The sequence below is a fragment of the Engystomops pustulosus genome, chromosome 3, assembly GCF_040894005.1.
Source record: "Engystomops pustulosus chromosome 3, aEngPut4.maternal, whole genome shotgun sequence".
Classification (NCBI taxonomy): domain Eukaryota; kingdom Metazoa; phylum Chordata; class Amphibia; order Anura; family Leptodactylidae; genus Engystomops; species Engystomops pustulosus.
The window spans coordinates 215,835,908-215,859,759 of record NC_092413.1 but is presented as its reverse complement, the minus strand read 5'-3'; the positions used below and the strand labels follow the sequence as shown (position 1 = coordinate 215,859,759).

General features: G+C 43.0%; 1 protein-coding gene across 2 annotated transcripts in view; it reads right to left on the bottom strand.

The window, feature by feature from the left end:
• Positions 1 to 8,984: 8,984 nt before the first annotated feature.
• Positions 8,985 to 23,852, bottom strand: part of PAQR8 (progestin and adipoQ receptor family member 8) — a 43,673-nt gene continuing 28,805 nt past the window's right edge. Inside the window, exons 1-2 of one of the 2 annotated variants that reach the window (XM_072143796.1) lie at positions 17,420 to 17,534; positions 8,985 to 13,444 (exon numbers count right to left, since the gene is read on the bottom strand). In XM_072143796.1, coding sequence (XP_071999897.1) covers positions 12,333 to 13,397 — 1,065 coding nt within the window. In that variant the 5' untranslated portion in view covers positions 13,398 to 13,444; positions 17,420 to 17,534 and the 3' untranslated portion in view covers positions 8,985 to 12,332. Of the gene's footprint in view, positions 13,445 to 17,419; positions 17,535 to 23,852 lie in introns of those variants that run through there. The other variant, XM_072143795.1, reaches the window with a different exon arrangement.

Genomic DNA, 23,852 nt, shown 5'->3' with positions numbered 1-23,852 from the left:
AGGGAGAGATCACTACAAACAGATTATACACCACCACTAGGGGGAGCCCACTACATACAGATTATACACCACCACTACATGGAGATCACTACATACATATAATACATCACCGCTAGGGGGAGGTCACTACATACAGATTATACATCACCACTAGGGAGAGATCACTACAAACAGATTATACACCACCACTAGGGGGAGATCACTACATACAGATTATACACCACCACTAGGGGGAGATCACTACATACAGATTATACACCACCACTAGGGGGAGATCACTACATACAGATTATACACCACCACTAGGGGGAAATCACTACATACAGATTATGCACCACCACTAGGGGGAGCTCGCTACATACAGATTATACACCACCACTGGGGGGAGCTCACTACATGCAGATTATACACCACCACTAGGGGGAAATCACTACATACAGATTATACACCACCACTAGGGGGAGATCACTACATACAGATTATACAGCCACCACTAGGGGGAGCTCACTACATACAGATTATACACCACCACTAGGGGGAAATCACTACATACAGATTATACACCACCACTAGGGGGAGATCACTGCATACAGATTATACACCACCACTAGGGGGAGATCACTGCATACAGATTATACACCACCTATAGGGGGAGCTCATTACATTCAGATTTTACACCACCACTAGGGGGAGATCACTGCATACAGATTATACACCACCACTAGGGGGAGCTCATTACATATAGATTATACACCACCACTCGGAGGAGATCACTATATACAGATTATACACCACCACTAGGGGGAGCTCACTACATACAGATTATACACCACCACTAGGGGGAGCTCACTACATACAGATTATACAGCCACCACTAGGGGGAGCTCAATACATACAGATTATACACCACCACTAGGGGGAGCTCACTACATACAAATTATACGCCACAACAAGGGGGAGCTCACTACATACAGATTATACACCACCACTAGGGGGAGCTCACTACATACAGATTATACACCACCATATTCAGCCACCACTAGGGGGAGATCACTACGTGGAGATTATACACCACCACTAGGATGAGATCACTAAATACAGATTATAAAGCCAACATCTAGGGGGAGCTCACTACATACTGATTATACACCACCACTAGGGGGAGATAACTACATACAGAATATACATCACCACTAGGGGTAGATCACTACATACAGAGTATACACCACCACTAGGGGGAGCTCCACATATACAGATTATACAACCACCACTAGGGGGAGCTCACTACATACAGATTATACATCACCACTAGGAGGAGATCACTACATACAGATTATACACCACCACTAAGGGGAGCTCACTACATACAGATTATACAACAACACTGGGGGGAGCTTACTTCATACAGATTATAACCCACCACTAGGGGGAGCTCACTACATACAGATTATACACCACCACTAGGAGGAACTCACTACATACAGATTAAACACCACCACTAGGGGGAGATCACTACATACAGATTATACACCACCACTAGGAGGAGATCACTACATACAGATTATACACCACCACTAGGAGGAGATCACTACATACAGATTATACACCACCACTAGGGGGAGCTCATTACATACATATTATACACCACCACTGTGGGGAGATCACTACATACAGATTATACACCACCACTAGGAGGAGATCACTACATACAGATTATACACCACCACTAGGGGGAGATCACTACAAATAGGTTATACACCACCACTAGGGGGAGATCACTACATACAGATTATACACCACCACTAGGGGGAGCTCACTACATACAGATTATACACCACCACTAGGGGGTGCTCATTACATACATATTATACACCACCACTATGGGGAGATCACTACATACATATTATACACCACCACTATGGGGAGATCACTACATACAGATTATACACCACCACTAGGGGGAGCTCACTGCATACAGATTATACATCACCACTAGGGGGAGCTCACTGCATACAGATTATACACCACCAATAGGAGGAGCTTGCTGCATACAGATTATAAATCACCACTAGGGGGAGCTCACTACAAACAGATTATGCACCACCTCTAGGGGGAGCTCACTGCATACTGATTATACATCACCACTAGGGGGAGCTCACTACATACAGATTATACACCACCACTAGGGGGAGCTCACTACATACAAATTATACAGCCACCACTAGGAGGAGCTGAATACATACAGATTATACATCACCACTAGGGGGAGATCACTACATACAGATTATACATCACCACTAGGGGGAGATCACTACATACAGATTATACACCACCACTAGGAGGAGATCACTACATACACATTATACACCACCACTAGGGGGAGATCACTACATACACATTATACACCACCACTAGGGGGAGATCACTACATACAGATTATACACCACCTTTAGGGGGAGATCACTACATACAGATTATACACCACCACTAGGAGGAGATCACTACATACAGATTATACACCACCACTAGGAGGAGATCACTACATACAGATTATACACCACCACTAGGGGGAGCTCATTACATACATATTATACACCACCACTGTGGGGAGATCACTACATACAGATTATATACCACCACTAGGAGGAGATCACTTCATACAGATTATACACCACCACTAGGGGGAGATCACTACATACAGGTTATACACCACCACTAGGGGGAGATCACGACATACAGATTATACACCACCACTAGGGGGAGCTCACTACATACAGATTATACACCACCACTAGGGGGTGCTCATTTCATACATATTATACACCACTACTATGGGGAGATCACTACATACATATTATACACCACCACTATGGGGAGATCACTACATACAGATTATATACCACCATTAGGGGGAGGTCACTACATACAGATTATACACCACCACTAGGGGGAGCTCAATACATACAGATTATACATCACCACTAGGGGGAGATCACTACATACAGATTATACACCACCACTAGGGGGAGCTAAATACATACAGATTATACACCACCACAAGGGGGAGCTCACTGTATACAGATGATGATTTCTGCAATGACTTAATACTTAGCTCCCTCTGGTGGCATTTGCATGAAGCTACAATATTATTTTTGCTGATTAGTCATCTTTTTCTATGCAGCGTTTGTGCTTTGGGGCTCTGGAGGAAGACCCACTACTCAGGCTGGAGACATTGTCAGTAGGGTTATTGTTTTGGAAGCATCCACAGCCCCTCCCTGGCGGGTTCACAAACTTGTTTGTATCATAGTCTGGTCTGACCTGTTTTATCAGATCTAGTTGTGTCAGAATTAACACACATCAAGATAATATTAGAAAACTTTCCAGGATTTTACAGTAAGTTCTGGTTGGCGGTAAGTGACTGGAGGGCTTGTAGGGTGCAGTCACTCATTATACATGGTGCCTGGAACAATAATAATAATCTAAAAATAATATTAGAAATGATAATAATTTCATAATAATATTATAATAAATTATATGTATAAAAAAGTAATAATATTAAAACAAATTATGGTAACAATAGTATTAGAATAATACTAATTAATGGAAAATCTACTCCACTTGTGACCACATGGTGGCGCTTTGTCATTGTAGGATGGAGCTTGTGTTTTGTATTGACCTGCTATAAAAATATGAGGGGATAGCGCTCCCCCTCCAGGTGCTGTGGCCCCTCCAGGTGCTCTCTCCTATGCCAGGAGCAATGGATGCAGATTTTAGGACATGTTGTGGTTTATAAAATCTATTGATCTTCTTTTCTTTTTTGGAGTTTAATCACTTGAATCCAAATTCCGATACAAACCTGTAAAATTTATGGGGTCATAAAAAAGTGGAACCTGTGAGCAGGTGTGACCATACCTCCCAACATTTGTGAAAGGGAAAGAGGGACAAAATGGCGGCACGCGTAGCACACGGCACACCCCCAGTCACTCCCTGGCCACGCCCCAAATTTTAGCCATATTATAATAATATAAATCATCTCAATAAAAAAAAAAAAAATTGGGATTTGAAGCCAGAACCTGCAGTGTCCATGTACAATAATGACACAGCGCCTCAACCAACTGAGCTATAACCTCTGTGATTACCTAGGTGTAGAATTTTGGTAACTAAGAATGGGCCATTATGGGCCATTATGGGCCATAATAATACATGCTTTGTGTTTTGTTAACTAAGAACTATGACTACTTCTACACTGTGACACAGATTTAATGCCTTGGTATATAGAGAGGGATCTTCTCAGCGTCTATTGTAATTATTGAGACTATTATTATTATTATGGAGATTATTATTATTTTTACTATTATTAATAATCATCTCCATAATAATAAAAATAATAAAATTTATAATAATAATAATAGTCTGAATAATTAACATAAATAACCTCTGAGAAGATCCCTCTCTATAGATCAGGGCAGTAAGTCTGTGTCACAATGTAACAGTGGCAGATAACACTTCTTAGTTACCAGAAATCCTTAGCTCTGTATCATTGGGCTTGTAGCTCAGTTGGTAGAGGCTCCTGTCTGCAGTGCAGAGGGTCACAGGTTTGAGTCTCAGCCTGGGCAAAACTTTATTTAAGTTATGGTATGGTCACACCTGCTCACAAGTTCCACTTTTTTATGACCCCATAAATTTTACAGGTTTGTATCGGAATTTGGATTCAAGTGATTAAACTCTGGGGAAGCCCTGGAGACCATATATGGACAGATGCTGATCTGACCTGAGGACGTGGTCCCTGCTCTCTCCGCTAAGCCGACACTTCTCTGAAAAGGATTCCCTGCCCGATGTCTGCTCTGGGGAACCCTAGGAGATGCAGTGACCATATATGGACAGATGCTGATCTGACCTGATGACGTGGTCCCTGCTCTCCGCTAAGCCCGACACTTCTCTGAAAAGGATTCCCTCCCGATGTCTGCTCTGGGGAACCCTAGGAGATGCAGTGACCATATATGGACATATACTGATCTGACCTGGTGACGTGGTCCCTGCTCTCTTCCCTGCCCGATGTCTGCTCTGGGGAACCCTAGGAGATGCAGTGACCATATATGGACAGATGCTGATCTGAGCTGATGACGTGGTCCCTGCTCTCTCCGCTAAGCCCGACACTTCTTTGAAAAGGATTCCCTCCCGATGTCTGTAGAAGCCATTCTGTACTGTGAGTTCAGGCTTTCAAAGTATTTACTATGCGGACACAGTGCCGGGACACAGCGGGACCTGGGGGGAAAATCTGTGACAATATCATAGCTGCCCGTGACGCGGGGCAGAGGTAAGAAAAACGGGACTTTCCCGGCAAAATCGGGACGGTTGGGAGCTATGGGTGTGACTATGCAGACTACAGCAAGTGCTAGGTATTGTCCCGAGAGAGATGTGTAATCAGACCTTTGTGTATGTTGCTAGTAGCAGCAGGACTGTGAAAAATGGATTTATATTCCAGTAGTGTAGCTTCTCCAAGTGCACTGGAGGCGTGTCCTCACACTGCCGTGCTCTGTGCTCGCTGAAGCTAGTGCTAGGTATTATCCCTGGAGAGATGTGTAATTAAACCGTTTTGTATGCGGTTAGTAGCCGCAGGCCTGTGAAATAAGGATTTATGTAACTTCTCACAGTGTCCTCACACTACTTTGTTCTGTGTTCTCTGCTTGGGATTGCTCTACAGCCCTTCCTATCAGCTCAGAGAGACTTATGTAACACCTGTTCCACTTGGAGAAGCTACAGTCCTTGAATATAAATGCATTTTCTCACAGTCCTGCTGCTACTAACAACATAATGGGGCACATTTACCGCCGGCTTTCCATAATTTTTTTCCGATTTGCGCCAAATTGCCCCAGGATTTTGGCGCATGGAATCGGATTGTGGCGCATCGGCGCCGGCTTTCACGTGGCAGAAATCGGGGGCGTGGCCATCGGAAAACCCAACAGATTCGGAAAAAACATGGAATTTAAAAAAAAAAAAATTGTGTCTCAAAAATAGCACTCACATACACCGAGACGGAGGAGGTGAATTCCGGTGGACTTCAGTGCAGCAGCGACACCTGGTGGACATTGGGCGAACGAACTTAGTGAATCCCGGCAGAACCCGAATCAGCGTCGGAGAACGCGCTGCTGGATCACGACTGGACCGGGTAAGTAAATCTGCCCCAATGTTTTGAAAAGATGCTTAATTATATGTTTTGTGTATATTTTAAGTAGCAACAGGAAAGGGAAAAATGAATTTATATTCCAGCATTTTAGCTTCTGAAAGTGCACTGTGGGCGTGTCCTCACGCTGTTGGGTATTGTGCTTTGTGCATTGAACAGCTAATCAGCTCCTCCCCTCTGCTCCATGTGACTGCTGTAATATATAACCAGAAGCCTGCTACATCTTTTACCTAGGGAAAAAACAAGGAACTGTAAAGCAGCTCAACACATAAAGGCAGATTTACTTACCTGGTTCTGTCGCGATCCTGCGGTGCGTTGTCCGACGAGGATTCGGATTCGATTCATTAAGGTCAATGCATCCAATTTCAAGCAGGTGTCGCTGCTGCCCCGAGGTCCGCCGGAGTTCACCTTCTTCTTCCTGGTGCATGTGAGTACTTGATCTTGCGACACAAATCGTTTTTTAAATTCCGCGTTTTTTCCGAATCCGTTGGGTTGTCCGACGCCTGCGCCCCCCGATTTCTGTTGCGTGAAAGCCGGTGCCGATTCGCCACAATCCGGTCTCATGCGCCAAAATTCTGGAAAATATTCGAGAAACCTGACGAAAGTGTGGCGTTCGGACCCTTAGTAAATGAGCCCCATAGTGCCAAGACCACAGCTGGATTGTAGATCCTCCAAGTACATAGGGGTTGTCCTCACACTGCTGTGCTCCAAACTCTCTGAATAGAACCTCTTCATTCTGCTCTGAGTAAAAGCCATTGCAGGTTTCCATTTGAATACAACAGCTGTCAGCCCTTTCTTGTGTCAGGGTCAGAAGCTTTCACCCAGAGCCCTTCTTCAGGCTCTGTGTCCGATATTGGGGATGTAGATATAAAAGGAGCGATGACATAAGTGGAATGCAGATATCTACAAACTGAAGTCTAGACACTTGTCCGACCCGAAGACTATGCACCAAGATGATGGATCTGCCGTCATACCGACCCATCATGGGCCCGCAGGCCGCGCACCTGCTGTGTCACAAGCTAGTGCAATGCTTAGTACAAGTATCTAGATTGTTAGATCTTACTTTTAAAATTTGGTATTGTCCCTATATTATCACATACTGGGGGATGTGATAACGCGCCAAACTTTAACCAAAATCACTACTGTCTCCCGGCAGACCCCAATGACAACTTCTCCTGAGAACTGCCCACATTCTTTACCGGGCCCGATTCCATTTTCACGTTATATATATTTTACTTCCGTCTTCCCACAAGCCATATCTTTTTTTATTTTTCTGTTAACTTGTTATCTGAGGGAGCAGGACCAAATTAAGGTCGGTGGGGGCCCTTGAGCGCAAAATCTGGGGGAGGTCCGCACTCAATGTAGCATACATTTCCCCCTGCTCGCTATCTATCCACTAGTCATGTGACCCTGGGAGTGTGATGTCACTGAAAGGACGGGACCTCCTGCTCACTATCCACTAGTCATGTGACCCTGGGAGTGTGATGTCACTGAAAGGATGGGACCTCCTGCTCACTATCCAGTAGTCATGTGACCCTGGGAGTGTGATGTCACTGAAAGGACGTGACCTCCTGCTCACTATCCAGTAGTCATGTGACCCTGGGAGTGTGATGTCACTGAAAGGATGGGACCTCCTGCTCACTATCCACTAGTCAGGTGAACATTGAAGTGTGATATCACTAAGAGGACGGGACCTTCTGCTCAGTTTCCCTGAGTCATGTGACCGTGGGAGTGTGCCACTGTGCTACTGGCTACTGGGGGCCCCCTCTAGGTTGAAGGGGGCCCTGGGGTGCGTGCCCCAGGAGCCTTGTGGCATAATTTGTCATTCCTGGTGGCACCATTTTATATTTTATTCCATGTTTAGAGAAGCTGGGAAAAAATATGCTTATCCTGTGTGGTTCACATGACACCTTCCCTTGAGATACCAAACTAATATGGGTTTTATATAGATATATTTAAAAGAAAATCTTTTGAACAAAAAATGTTGCCATACTTGACACCAATAACTTTTTTCTACTGTACGGAACATTGTTTTGTTTTTTTTGTTTGTTTTTTTTGCAAAATAAGCTGATGTTCTCATTTCTAACATTTTGGGGACTGTACGACCTTTTGATCACTTTTTATTAACTTTTATAAGTGTTGCAAATTGGCAAAAACAATCACGACCAGAAATAATTGTATTGCAGTACATTGTGAATATACCGCGTCTATATCACAGTCTGCCTCTGGCAGACCGTATTACAGGATGCCGGGTGACAGCTTTGGGAAACTTTAACAGTCATGGCAACCGATCGGTGCACTCCGATGAAGTCGGGGAGGGGGCGCATATCGACCATCCAGGATGGTGGTGGCCCAGATGAAGCGCTGTTAGAGTCCATCTGCGGTTCCTAACAGGTTAACTGCCGCGATCAGTGTCAGTGCCGATCATGGCCGTTACCGGCAGTTAGACTTTGAATTCAAATACAGACTGTCCCCGGGTTACATACAAGATAGGGTCCATAGGTTTGTACTTAAGTTGAATTTGTATGTAAGTCAAAACTGTATATTTTAGAATTGTAGCTCCAGACAACATTTTTTTTTGCCCCAGTGAAAATCGGAGTTTCAAAATTTTTTGCTTTAATGGGACCTTTATTATCACTAAAGCTTCATTACAGACACCTTACAGCTGATTATTGCAGCCTGGGACTATAGTAACATCCAGAGAGCTTCGTCATAGGTCATAGTCTGTATCTAGGGGTCGTCTGTAAGTCGGGTGTCCTTAAGTAGGGGACTGCCTGTAATTCAATAATCAAATACATCATGAGTGTAAAAGGTTTTATTGTGTTTGCTCACCATGTACAAGTTACAAAAGTTTTTAGGGCACATTTTGCAGCTTTGGACAATTTTTTTTTTAAAATGAGGATCAAGAAAAACCCATTTTCAATAATTCAACAACATAAATTATTCAACAAAAATAAAAACCTGGATACATTTTAGGCATAGTAGTCGTAATGTGAGATGTGGTTTGGGTCCTACATGTTGGCGTCTTCATTTTTGGACAATCTTTTTCGATAAATCCTATTAGGCATCAAACATTTCCTGGAGACCTGCTCACAGGGGGTGCTTGATCTAAAAAGACAATCCCTTTAAGATGATTTTTTTTTTAAGAATGAGAAACTATAACTATAATAACCAGTTTGGACTATACCGATTCGTCACTAAGGGCAACAATACCCAATAAGACCTAATTTATGTGTACTATGAATACTCTCCTAGTACAGTACCAGATATTATAGCATGTTTTTTTTATCATACATTGTAAAAACCTATACATGGTGGATGTACAAGGCTCCACCATACCAGCAGCCTAACATTGAACATTAAAAAAAACACAAAAGTAGCAAATTAATAAAATTTTTAGAACCATTATGGCCCTTTAATTCAGGGTTGTAAGTAACTCTCAGCATTAGCTTACCTTAAAAAATCTTAATCCTTTATGTAAATTTAATATGTAATTTTGTGTAAATTTAATATAACACTGATATATTCTTATGTGTCAATTTATTTATTTAGATTAGGCTCCACCCCCGAGGAGCTTACAATGTAAATATAACTTTATTACCAAAGACCCTGGGGCCAGAGTGGCCTCTCTCTTTAACTGATAATATTAAGTGCTGTAAATGATTGGTAGTGTGTCAATCTAAGTCAGATACCCAAGGGGCCTCTCTTAACCCTAAATCTCTCATATGTGCCTCTAAAACGAGGCCAGATCCAGGTGTTTGTAGGCCTTAAGGCAACTGGCTGGTCTATATAGCTTGACATGTTTATACTAAAGTATTGGACCAACCAAATCACAAAGGGTCCTGGCCTCTTCTCAGTTAAACCTGTCGCTAATGGTAACCCCACCTCTGAGGAGCTACCTCTTTGCAACCTCTTTGTAGTCAGAGAAGGATGCTTTCTAATACTCAGCCCAAGGGTGGAGTGGGGTAATCAAACATATAAATCTGGTTCTGGACCCAGGACATCAGTTCTAGAGTTAGGGTTGACTAAACTGTGGACAATTCCTTTAAGTACTTGCAACAGTGGTCATTATGTATGTGATATGTGCAGTTTTCATGCATCGAAACGACACATGGACACCATGCGAAGGACGGCTTCATCGTATCTAGTGATTTTATTCCAGTGCAACCAGATACCTCAACCAACCTTCAGCACAGTCATCTGTATTATTCTACATATAGTATTATTAGATATAAACATATATATATAAATGGCTACAATCGCCAGCACCAGGTCATTACATGTTAAGTAAGATAAATTGATAGAGAATGTGAAGGAATTACTAAAGTCTTTGACCAAAGTTGAGTAGAGGAGATGGAGAACATTCGAGAAGACCTTGGTTTCCAAAAATTTTACATGGTCTATTTGAAACTAATTCAACATAACACATTTCTATCTTAAAAAGTCTCTTTGCTTTAAACTTGGAGGTTGGGAATAAGAAATATCAAGGACTGACACATATGTCAACCTTAACCTTGATCCTACTTGAGAACTTTCAACCAAACACTAAACTAATGCTCCAGATTTCAATGCAGGGAAGTTCAACCATATTGGTAAATCACCAATAGACAACTCTAGCGGTGAGTTATCTCATTTTAGTAAAGGATTGGGCATGTTGAAATTCAACAGGACCTTCCTTCAGTTGGGGGAGAGTCAACACATCGCCATTCACAACAGTAGTCAAATCAATGGGTTTGGCCAAACATCAACGTGTAGGACCACCCTTAGCCAGGACTTCACCTTGACACTGACTGAAGGTAAATAAATTGAGATTTTGGCTGACCCCCCCCCCCAAAAAAAAACCTGAATCTGAAGCTGAAATAGATTGAGAAGGCCAACCTCAGGAGCAAATGATCCATTCTATATTGAAGAAGCATTATGATAATTGGGCTCACAGAACTGTGAACTGTGCAACCCAAAGTCCTTCATCTAAGTTCAAGCTTGTATGGTGTATGAAGTGCAATTGTACAACATCACCTAAGCTACTGTAACATCTCCATTAGATATCATCTTTAGATTTTTTTTTTTAAAGAACCTAAGCTGCCATTTCATACCACATCTGGTCCTGATAAAACCCGAAATTGGTCATCAGTTGGCCAACATCTACTTCCATCTTCCTAGGAGGTAACTTGTCACGAAACCAATGTGCATGGGGGGCCCTTGAAGGGGCCATGGCAAATTTTGGTTGGTCCCATCCTTCATTTTATCTACTAAAAATCTTCATTGTTAGCAATTAAAGGGTTAGGGTTAATCTAAGGGTCATGTAAAAGGATTGTGCTTAATCATAATCCAAAAATTTGGCCAACAAGACAATGGGGCAAATTTACTTAGCTGGTCCAGTCGCGATCCCCGATTCGGACAGTCCGACGAGGATGAAGTCCGGCGCGATTCATGAAGATCGTGCGCCCGAGTTCCTGCATCCGTCGCTTCCCCACGGAGGTCAACCGGTGTTCACCTCCTTCTTCCCGTTGCTTGTAAGTGCGTGTCTTGCGATATAATTCTAAATGTTAAATCCGGCGTATTGTCTGAATCTGTTGGGTTGTCCGACGGCACGCCCCCCCGATATCTGTAGCGTGCAAGCCGGCGCCGATGCGCCAAAATCTGATTTCGTGCAACACAATCCCCAGCGTGATGCTGCGCCAAACGGAAATCGTTGGGAAACCCGGCGAAAATATGCTCCATGGACCCTTAGTAAATGAGCCCCAATATGTTTGGTGTAACTTCAGTGCAAATATTCTTAATAGGAGCATCACATTGTCATCTGAAATTCCTACTAAATATTCAGAAAACATTTTGAAGAGCTTTAAAATTTTAAAAATAATCTTTAAACCTCTAATTACAGGAATTTTCTTGGAACCAAGGATCACATTCTCTATCAAAAAAAAAAAAAAAATTGGACGCTCCAACTTTGTCAAAAGTGCAAAGTTTTTTCTTCTGTGAGCCAAGTCCTCATAGCAGCCCTGGACAGATGTCATTCATTGGAAGTTCTCTTTTCACTCGGCAACAAAATTACCCACAAACCCCAGTTTTAGTGGTAAATAAATTAGTAGGTCCTATGTTATTAAATAACATGATCTGGAGATGACGTCTAAGACGTCCCTCGTGTTCCTCACAAGTCTTTCTTGTCTAGTTGCTGCTTAATCTTCTGCCGTAGATAAAAGGCGGTAAGGGACGTGCAGAAAATGAGAAGGAAGAACGAAAGGCAAGAAATTTGGGTTGACGTTGGGCTGTACCGTGCTGTGAAGTGTTCATGCCTGTCCTTGTAGTCTAGTAGCACGGCTTCCAACTGGGACAGAGTGCACAAACCTAAAAACAGATGAAAAATTTGGTGGCCGTGACCAATGATATCGCATCCACCAGGGAAAAATTTCTCCGGGACGGGACAAGAGAAGAAGTAGGAGCTAATAACAAAGAAGAAAATCTGGAGAGAATGGTACCAAACAGCCCTGTCCGAGCACTCATCCATAGAACAGACTATAATCCGGTGAACCACTGGGCTGATGTCCAAGACATAAGCCAACCCGGCAGGGACAACCTGGCAGACCTTCCTCATTACAGGATACGGCCTCTCGTAACGATATTTGGCGTAGCAGCAACCCACACAGGACATCCACCCTAGTAAAGCAGCCCCTGGCAAGAAGAAAGGCCAGGCTTTGTCATACCAAGCTTGGTGAGAACTGTAGTAGTAGTGGGCCAAGGCACTTCCATACTGATAAGTGCTGACCCCAACATAGTCCATGAAGTAGAAAGTGTAATGGGCCAACTCAGATTTGGACTGGAGCAAGTGTGCTAGTATACTGAATGTGAGATAGGTCAATGAGGCCAGGACATATAAGACTAGGGGTATGGATAATGCGCTCCAGGTGAATGTTTCAGTCTCAATGAAAGCTCGAAACCTCAAGAGAACGGCCAAGGCCACCAGAAGATGAGTCCAGACATTCACCGATTCATTGTGCTTCTGGAAAAGGCTAAGAAAGTAATACTTCCAGTCTTGGTCTGTCGGCCTATATCCAGTTTGGATGTAGGGTTCTCTGAAGAGGTTGGGGACATCAGAGTCCTTGAGCGTAGAAGGCATCTTCTTGAGGAGGCCACTCTCCAGAAGCTTGGGTAAGCGGCGTAGCTGTTGAGCACTGATGGACAACGTGCTGATACATTCCAGGATGGCTGTGGTCATTGCCGAAGACTTGAGGTTGATTGAGGTCAATGTAATCTGATTTCAACCTAAAATAAAGAAGAAAACCTGATTAGTCGACTAGAAGGAAAACCATCTACATGTAAGACTGACCAAGATGGATGCTTGATGGCCGTCTGATTCAATCACATCTTACATTACATTTAAGGCTGAGGCATCTTTCCACCACTTTTCATGACTAATTTATGGAGATTCTCCAGGAGTGAAGGCTTTTAGCATTGATGTGAGGCTAGAAAACCATGGAAATAATAAATGGCAACAGCAGTAAGTAATCATCTTTGCCTTTAAGTAACACTAAGGCCCGAGGCCCAACTTACATTACATAAGGGCGAGGTCCTGCTTCATAGTTCATAGACATAAAGATCTTCATACATATATCTCATAATAATGGTGCTTCAAAAAATGTCCATATAACAGTATCATGTGCTGGTCAAATAATACCGCCATACAGTGCCCTAACATTAGAGTCATGCTATATGCATAAAATAGCCCTGACTGTATGGTGTCTAAATCATATAGCCTGCAGACCCCTAAATGACATGTGCATTGTATAAATTACATGGCACCTAAATAATACCACTATACAGTACCCTAATAATAGTGCTATACTCCTTGCATACAACAGGTTAAATGATACGGTGCATGATTAACATGACCATACAGAGCTCTAATTATATTGCCATACAATAAATGTATTGTATACATAATAAATAATACCCCCATACAATACTTTATGTGATACCACTTGTAGTCTATAAATAAAACTAAATTTTGCCTAAATAATACTTCTATACTGTGTCCTAATAATGGTGCATTACTATGCCCATGGTACCTAAATAATGCCACCATTTAGTGTCCCAATAACATGTGCCATACTATGCAAATACAATACATCAAACTGTATGATACCTTAATAATACCACCAAACAGTGCTCTATAGTGATAAAGCCTATGGGGGGTATTTATCCAGTGCCGGTATATGGTAGCCCCGTGGCCCCCGATACATCAAGGGGCTACACGAGAGTCAAGAGACGCCCCATACCGAAACAATGGTCCGTTGGCCACACCCCCATCACGCCCCTCCATGCCCCCCTGTCGTAGAGGTAGCGGAAATAGAAAAATGCAAGTGCAAGCAGTACGCTAACATTTACAATTATTTCAGGGCTTCTGCGCCACTTTTGTAGTATAGAAGTCCTGGCAAATACCACCCCAGCAACCAAATACTGCATTCAGACTAGGCAATAATGCTAAAGACTCCGGAGCAGATCCAAAACCTGGAGACCCAAGAGCAGACAAATACTGGAGACCCCAGAGCAGACAAATACTGGATACCCCAGAGCAGACAAATACTGGAGACCCCAGAGCAGACAAATACTGGAGACCCCAGAGCAGAAAAATACTGGATACCCCAGAGTAGAAAAAAACCAAATAAATCCTCTCTTTTCCTGGCTCCTCTTCTCCTCCCTGCACTACAGCTGCTTCCCTCCTCTATGTGCCGCTCTGCCCTGTGTCCTGTGCTGGTTTTATGCCCAAGCAGAGCAGAACTGCACCAGGAGCAGGAGAGGACCCAGGAGCAGTACAGTACAGCTGACATGTACTTACCCCTCCAGGGTCCTCTCCTGCTCCTGGGACCATTCTGCTCTATATCCTTAACCCAACGCAGGAGTGAAGCTCCTCAGATACAGATTAGAGGAATAATGGACTGGGAAGGAATCCCCGAAAACAGGACTGTGGAGTCAGTCATGACATCAGAGTCGTTGAGTCGGTGACCATTTTGGTCAGGGCCGGCACCAGTACTGGGCATACCTGGGCATGTGCTGGGCCCAGTGCTGCTGGGGGGGGCACATAAGGCTGTACATAAGGAATTCAAGTGTGTAAGGGGGGCTGTATCTAATGGATCCATAGGGGTGAAGGGGCACTTATATAAAATAACTATGAGGGGGCTGTTTGGGATGATAAACTAGGGAACAGGAGACTGTTATAGTTTCTTAATTTTCAATGCCGCCCTCAGTCAGATTCAAAGTTAGGGAAACTGAGGAGTTGGAGTCAGAAGTTTGGCTTATAGACCCCAATGCCCTGATTGTGTTATACTAGGCACACACAATAGAACAAACTAAATAATACACCATAGTGTGCCCTAGTTATGGTGCCATAGTATGTACAGACAATAGACCAAGAAGAATAGTGCCTGAATAATACCGCCATACAGTGCCATAATGACAGTGTCATACATTGCTCAAATAATAGACAATGCTCTACAGTGTCATACAATACCATGGTAATGGCGGCTGTCAAACACTGCACTTCCTTATCTACCGCCCTGTGGTGACTGTTTGTTGCTTTGTTCCCTGAGTGACTGCGCCTGTTATTACAAGTACATGATGTATTGTTCTGTATAGGTTATATTTTGTTGCAGGAGCTGATGGACCATTGTTCTCATCTGTACCACTGGACTCATAGATTGGCAATAGGGAGGTCCACTGTACTCAGCAGCACCACAGGGCTCATTGGTTAGCAATGGTTATGTGTCACACTCCTCAGCTGCACTACCAGACTGGGCCACTGCCCTGAGCTGCACCACTGGACTCAGTACTTTGTAATGGACTGGGTGACTATTCATGGGTTTGAAATGGGCAAGGCTACTGTCCTTGTCTGCACCACTGGACTCATTAGTTGTAGTATCACTGTCCTTGGCTGCATCACTGGACTCATTAGTTGTAGTATCACTGTCCTTGGCTGCATCACTGGACTCATTAGTTGTAGTATCACTGTCCTTGGCTGCACCACCGGAATCATTAGTTGTAGTATCACTGTCCTTGGCTGCATCACTGGACTCATTAGTTGTAGTATCACTGTCCTTGGCTGCATCACTGGACTCATTAGTTGTAGTATCACTGTCCTTGGCTGCACCACCGGAATCATTAGTTGTAGTATCACTGTCCTTGGCTGCATCACTGGACTCATTAGTTGTAGTATCACTGTCCTTGGCTGCACCACTGGACTCATTAGTTGTAGTATCACTGTCCTTGGCTGCATCACTGGACTCATTAGTTTGTATTCAGGAGAGCTACTGTCCTCAGCTGCACCACTGGACTCATCAGTTTACAACTGACAGGGCCACTGTCCTAGGCTGTACCACTGGACTCTTTAGTTGGAGTATCACTGTCCTTGTCTGCACCACTGGACTCATCAGTTTGCAATGGGGTGGGCCACTCTCTTCTGCTGTACCACTGGACTCATTAGTTTGCATTCAGGAGGGCTACTGTCCTAGGCTGCAGCACTGGACTCATTGGTGACCAAACGGGGACGTTTTATTTTAGATCTATTTTAGGGTGTAATTGCCACTTAAAGGGGCGGCCAGCAATTTATTTTATATTATTACACTCCAGCTATAGTCATTGTTGCTTCCATTTCCTTTTAAATCCTTAAAATCCTGAATTTTGGAATCTTCGCCTGATGGATGCAGCTACATACAGAAATTCTTCCATCTCATTGGCTCATCCCTTAAGGGACTTCTGAGAGATTGTGACCCTTCTCATCTGCTTAGTGGTGTAGCAGAGCTGAGGCATACTATTTGTATGCTGGGTGTAAATACTGGGAGTTGTAGTCCCCCAGACACCGGTAGCACCTTCCCTTATCTGCAGATTATTACCAGTTCTTTTCTATTGGAATGTGGAATCTTCAAGTCCAAACAAACTGAGCTCTGCTACATCTCTATATGGATTATGCCACCAGAGGGAAAAGTTATACTACTGCGATTCCTCCTCTCTAGGACAACAGTAATGCACAGCGCTAAATAGTTCAATGGCAAACTGAGCTCTGCTGAGTTTGTCACATTGATGGTCTACCTACATGTTTGTCATGGGAAGGTATCTTAACTAGGGTCATAGCATGTATTGTAACATGTACTGTCGCTCTAAGGAGGTCAATGACAATCTCAGCTCTGCTACTCCTGTATGTATATATCTATATACATGGGATGTCTATAGGGTATGTTATCTTACCTGTCTGGTATAGGTCCCCCTCTGGTCCTTGCTGGCAGAGCTCTGCGCCCAGGTCTCAGCACCCGCCTGCCTTTATCAGCACCTGAGCGGTAACCAGGCAGGTCCTGGGTGTGGGTGTCACACACAATGAATGACACATTATGTAAATCTGTCACTTGCCCGGAACTTTCTAAGACTTGTCCTCCGCTGACATTCCTCCGCTCTCTCAGAATTCTCTTCTGCATACTTTGTATTCCACTTCCTCTTCAATCCCAAGATCTCCGCTTGCTGTCACCAAATGCAGAAAATCTCACTTCCATCAAGAACCATAAACCGTATCTCTACATCATCCAAAGGGGAATTCTGATACACTGTAACAAACCCTGATCGAAGCGCTAGTCTTCTCAAGATCTCTGCTCACTATCAGTGAATAGAAGTATCTTGCTGCCACCCAAAATCTTAAACTATATCCCTATCTCAACCAAAGGGGAACTCTGATACGCTGTAGAGAGCCCTCCAGCTTTGATACCTAGTCAAAAAACTAGTAATATAACCATTGCAAGATCTCTGCTTGCTGTCGGTCAATGCAAAAGGTCTTGTTTTCATCAAAAAATATAAACTGTGTCACTATCTCATTCAAAGGGGAATTCTGATACACTGTAACAAACCCTGCACTGTGATACCTGATCAAAACACTAGTATTAGAACATTCCCAAGATCTCTGCTCATAATCAGTGAATGGAAATATCTTGCTTCCACCCCCAAATCTAAAACTAAATCCCTATCTCAACCAAACGGGATCTCTGATACACTATATGTGGTCAAAAACTAATTATAGATCTCAAGATCTCTGCTTGCTGTCAGTGAATGCATTCACTCAAGGGGGAATACACTGTAACAAGCTCTGGAGCTGTGATACCTGATCAAAACACTAGTATTAGACCATTCCCAAGATCTCTGCTTGCTGTTAATAAATGGAAAATATATATTTTTTATCCAGAGCCTAAAACCCTGATACACTGTAACGAGCACTGCAGCTGTGATCTCTCTGGAAAACACTTGTATTATTACATTCCCAAGATCTCTGCTTGCTGTCTGTGATTGCAAATGTCTTGTTTCCATCAAGAACCTAAAACCTTCTCCCTATTTGTCCAGTGAAAGATCCCTGATACACTGTAACAAACCCTGCAGCTGTGATACTATATGAAAATGGCACATGGTAGAATTGGTCCCTGTTACAGATTTTGAATAGGGGTCCATTTACTCCTCTGTTTCTGACAAAAGTTTGTCCCAGAATTACACCATGACCCCCCCTACTACTACCTCCGCTGAAATCTGTGACCACAGCTCAGCTGCAATGTCTATTGGAGCCTGAAGAGGGCCCCACTGCAACCACCTCTTATTAAGGCAGAGATCAGAGGTGCAACAACCATGAGGCGAATTGAGCCTCTTGCCTCAGGCGGCAACACCTGAAGCAAAATGGGGGGGGGGGGCAGCATCAGGGGATGCTACAAAGCAGGACCTGACACTTAAAATTGTGTCTCTTCACATGTTGAAGATGTCTTCTTACGGGTCAAATCAGGGACAATGCTGTGTATGGCGGTATTATAATAAGCTTCCGGTTATAAAAATCAGTTATGATCAGTAATCAAACTTTACAGCGCCATAAAGTGAGCAGGAGTAAAGGCTGATACCACATTTATCTGCCCTATACTGAGCCACTATTTAAAAGTAGAGCAACTGTTGTTAACGTCAAAAAGTTGCTTATTTTTCTGTAAGCCCAAAAAATCCTGATGCGATCTCAATTTTTCCCATTTTTTTTTTACCGATTCCTTGCAAACTTTTATAAAATGTAATTTAATTTTTTTTTTAATCTGTAACTATTTTTGTAGTGTCTCCCAAATATAAATATATAACATTTTAGGAAAAAACACAAACTGGACTCCTCCTACTGTTTTAAGACTTTATCCAAAAATTATGTAGCCCCTCCCACTTCTTCCTGCTGTTCCTCCCCTGCTTTAGAGTCCAAAAATCAGTTTTGTACTTTTTTTTTACTCTCAATTTACTCTTGAAGAAGTTGTAATTCCATCCAATTTTTATAGCTGGATCTCTGATCACATTTATCAGTTTTCAAATTTTACTGCACCTACTTTACAGTTCCGCCCCTGCCTAAACCTTTCTGCCCAACATATTGTAAATTACCATAGTCTTTTCACTGCCCCACCCTTGCATACACTAGCCAGTCCTAAAATAATATCACTCCACGTTAAATTTTCACTTCTTAATCCCTGCTCACATATTTAAGTTCAAACCTTAGAAAACTCCACCCACTTTTTCATGGTCCCACCCCTGCTTACATTCAGCAGAACAAAAATACGTAACTTTACCTGCAGTTTTCCCACTTACATAATTTTTGGCTGATAAAACTTAACTAATAATACATACTTTTTTCACAGCTTCCTTCGTGCTTAAACTTCGGAATCCATAAATGTAACTCCACCCCTGCTTATACCCATTTGTCCAGATTGCCCAGAGATGCATATTTTTTTTCTCACTGCCCAAGACTGCTTATTATTTTGTATCCAAAGATGGTGTAACTGCTCCCATGTTTTCTTTACATTACCCCACTCCTGCTTACATGTAGCCCAAATATTTTGAAACTCCTCCTACTTTTCTTTGCACCACCCCTGCTTACATTTATAAGTTTAAAATAGAGCACTTTTGATATTGAATCACCCCTTTCAAAGTTATGTTTACACTTATATGGCAATGGACAACATTAGCTTCCACATTTCCTAAATTGGCTGATAACAGGGAACAATCGATATTCCAGGAGAGTGTCCCTTTAAGAAGTTAGTGTCTTCCCCCAGTCTTGTAGGTTCATGAAGGTCACACAGGAGATATAGGAGTGGTGGTTATTAATGCTGCAGAGTCGGGGTGGGGCGCGCATCCTGAGGATCTCCAGAAATAGGATCAAATGGGAATCCCAGTTCAAACTGGAATCAGCGGTTTCACAAGGATCCGCACAGGGGGACACAAAACTTTCCCAGGATCCTGAATAACACAGTAGATCACGAATGTTAGACAGGAACAGGGGCAAGAACCAATACATAGCAAGACAGATACTATTGAGTGGGAAAACTCTATAATAATGACTACCCAGCTTTCCCAGGTTCCTGAGAGGCCAATCACCTGGCATATGATACCAGAACATACTAACAGGTGTTTGGCTGGTGAAGACAACTCTTGGCTCTGTAATGCAGACCATATTAGCTGTAACCCAACTTTCCCATGCCCCTGATTAACAGTTGGGCTAGATATATTAGAATATATGATGTATAACTTTATAGATACAGTGATCTGCCATTTAATAACTAGATGATAATCTGTACAATGGTAGTGTTACTGGATGTAACCTAACTTTCCCAGGCACCTGATAGGAAAACCTTCCTGTAGATGGCATCTACCTGCTATCACTAGGTCTGGAGAAGATGCACACCTATTGGTGAGGAGTATAATGGTAGTCATAGTAAGTGTGACCCAGCTTTCCCAGGAACAGATACAAAGATACAGAGTGGAGGTCGCAGATGGTGCGGTGTGAGCTGCGGGAGCCGGGCGTGTCTGCTGCATTCCTGCATAGGGTTTATAATGGAGGAAGTGAATGTTATTAGCAGCCAGATATTACACTCACTATATTCTCCGCTGTTAAGATTAAAGGGGAAGTGTCTCCCACCGGATTTGTAACCATGGCAATTCCGGACACTCTGATCTCAGCATCTTTACCAAGGGTATTAGTCAGTGGGAGCTGCCTGACAAGTAGGAGCCACCATACAGAGCTCAAATAATACTAACATACATTACTCAAATAATACCACCATACAGTGCTCAGATAATACTACCATACAGAGCTCAGATAATACTACCATACAGTGCTCACATAATACCACCATACAGTGCTCAGATAATACCACCATACAGTGCTCAGATAATACTACCATACAGAGCTCAGATAATACTACCATACAGTGCTCACATAATACCACCATACAGTGCTCAGATAATACCACCATACAGTGCTCACATAATACCACCATACAGTGCTCAGATAACACTCCCATACAGTGCTCACATAATACCCCATACAGTGCTCACATAATACCCCATACAGAGCTCGGATAATACCACCATACAGTGCTCACATAATACCCCATACAGTGCTCGGATAATACTACCATACAGTGCTCGGATAATACCACCATACAGTGCTCACATAATACCCCATACAGTGCTCACATAATACCACCATACAGTGCTCACATAATACCCCATACAGTGCTCACATAATACCCCCATACAGTGCTCACATAATACCTCCATACAGTGCTCACATAATACCTCCATACAGTGCTCACATAATACCTCCATACACTGCTCACATAATACCCCCATACAGTGCTCACATAATACTACCATACAGTGCTCACATAATACCACCATACAGAGCTCACATAATACCACCATACAGTGCTCAGATAATACCACCATACAGTGCTCACATAATACCACCATACAGTGCTCAGATAACACTCCCATACAGTGCTCACATAATACCCCATACAGTGCTCACATAATACCCCATACAGTGCTCACATAATACCCCATACAGAGCTCGGATAATACCACCATACAGTGCTCACATAATACCCCATACAGTGCTCGGATAATACTACCATACAGTGCTCGGATAATACCACCATACAGTGCTCACATAATACCCCATACAGTGCTCACATAATACCACCATACAGTGCTCACATAATACCCCATACAGTGCTCACATAATACCCCCATACAGTGCTCACATAATACCTCCATACAGTGCTCACATAATACCTCCATACAGTGCTCACATAATACCTCCATACACTGCTCACATAATACCCCCATACAGTGCTCACATAATACTACCATACAGTGCTCACATAATACCACCATACAGAGCTCACATAATACCACCATACAGTGCTCAGATAATACCACCATACAGTGCTCACATAATACCACCATACAGTGCTCAGATAACACTCCCATACAGTGCTCACATAATACCCCATACAGTGCTCACATAATACCCCATACAGTGCTCACATAATACCCCATACAGAGCTCGGATAATACCACCATACAGTGCTCACATAATACCCCATACAGTGCTCGGATAATACTACCATACAGTGCTCGGATAATACCACCATACAGTGCTCACATAATACCCCATACAGTGCTCACATAATACCACCATACAGTGCTCACATAATACCCCATACAGTGCTCACATAATACCCCATACAGTGCTCACATAATACCCCCATACAGTGCTCACATAATACCTCCATACAGTGCTCACATAATACCTCCATACAGTGCTCACATAATACCTCCATACACTGCTCACATAATACCCCCATACAGTGCTCACATAATACTACCATACAGTGCTCACATAATACCACCATACAGAGCTCACATAATACCACCATACAGTGCTCAGATAATACCACCATACAGTGCTCACATAATACCACCATACAGTGCTCAGATAACACTCCCATACAGTGCTCACATAATACCCCATACAGTGCTCACATAATACCCCATACAGTGCTCACATAATACCCCATACAGAGCTCGGATAATACCACCATACAGTGCTCACATAATACCCCATACAGTGCTCGGATAATACTACCATATAGTGCTCGGATAATACCACCATACAGTGCTCACATAATACCCCATACAGTGCTCACATAATACCACCATACAGTGCTCACATAATACCCCATACAGTGCTCACATAATACCCCATACAGTGCTCACATAATACCCCCATACAGTGCTCACATAATACCTCCATACAGTGCTCACATAATACCACCATACAGTGCTCACATAATACCTCCATACACTGCTCACATAATACCCCCATACAGTGCTCACATAATACCTCCATACAGTGCTCACATAATACCTCCATACAGTGCTCACATAATACCACCATACACTGCTCACATAATACCCCATACAGTGCTCACATAATACCACCATACAGTGCTCACATAATACCCCATACACTGCTCACATAATACCTCCATACACTGCTCACATAATACCACCATACAGCGCTCACATAATACCACCATACAGTGCTCACATAATACCACCATACAGTGCTCACATAATACCACCATACAGTGCTCACATAATACCCCATACAGTGCTAAGATAATACCATCAGTGCCTAGAGTGTACCACTCACTACTACTCAGATAATACCACCGTACAGTTATTGAGTAATACTACTGCACAATACACATAGTAGTCAGGGAGTTAATAAAACTCTGCCAGTAGCCACCACTAGATGGAGCTCTCTGGATCAATAAGTCTTATATAT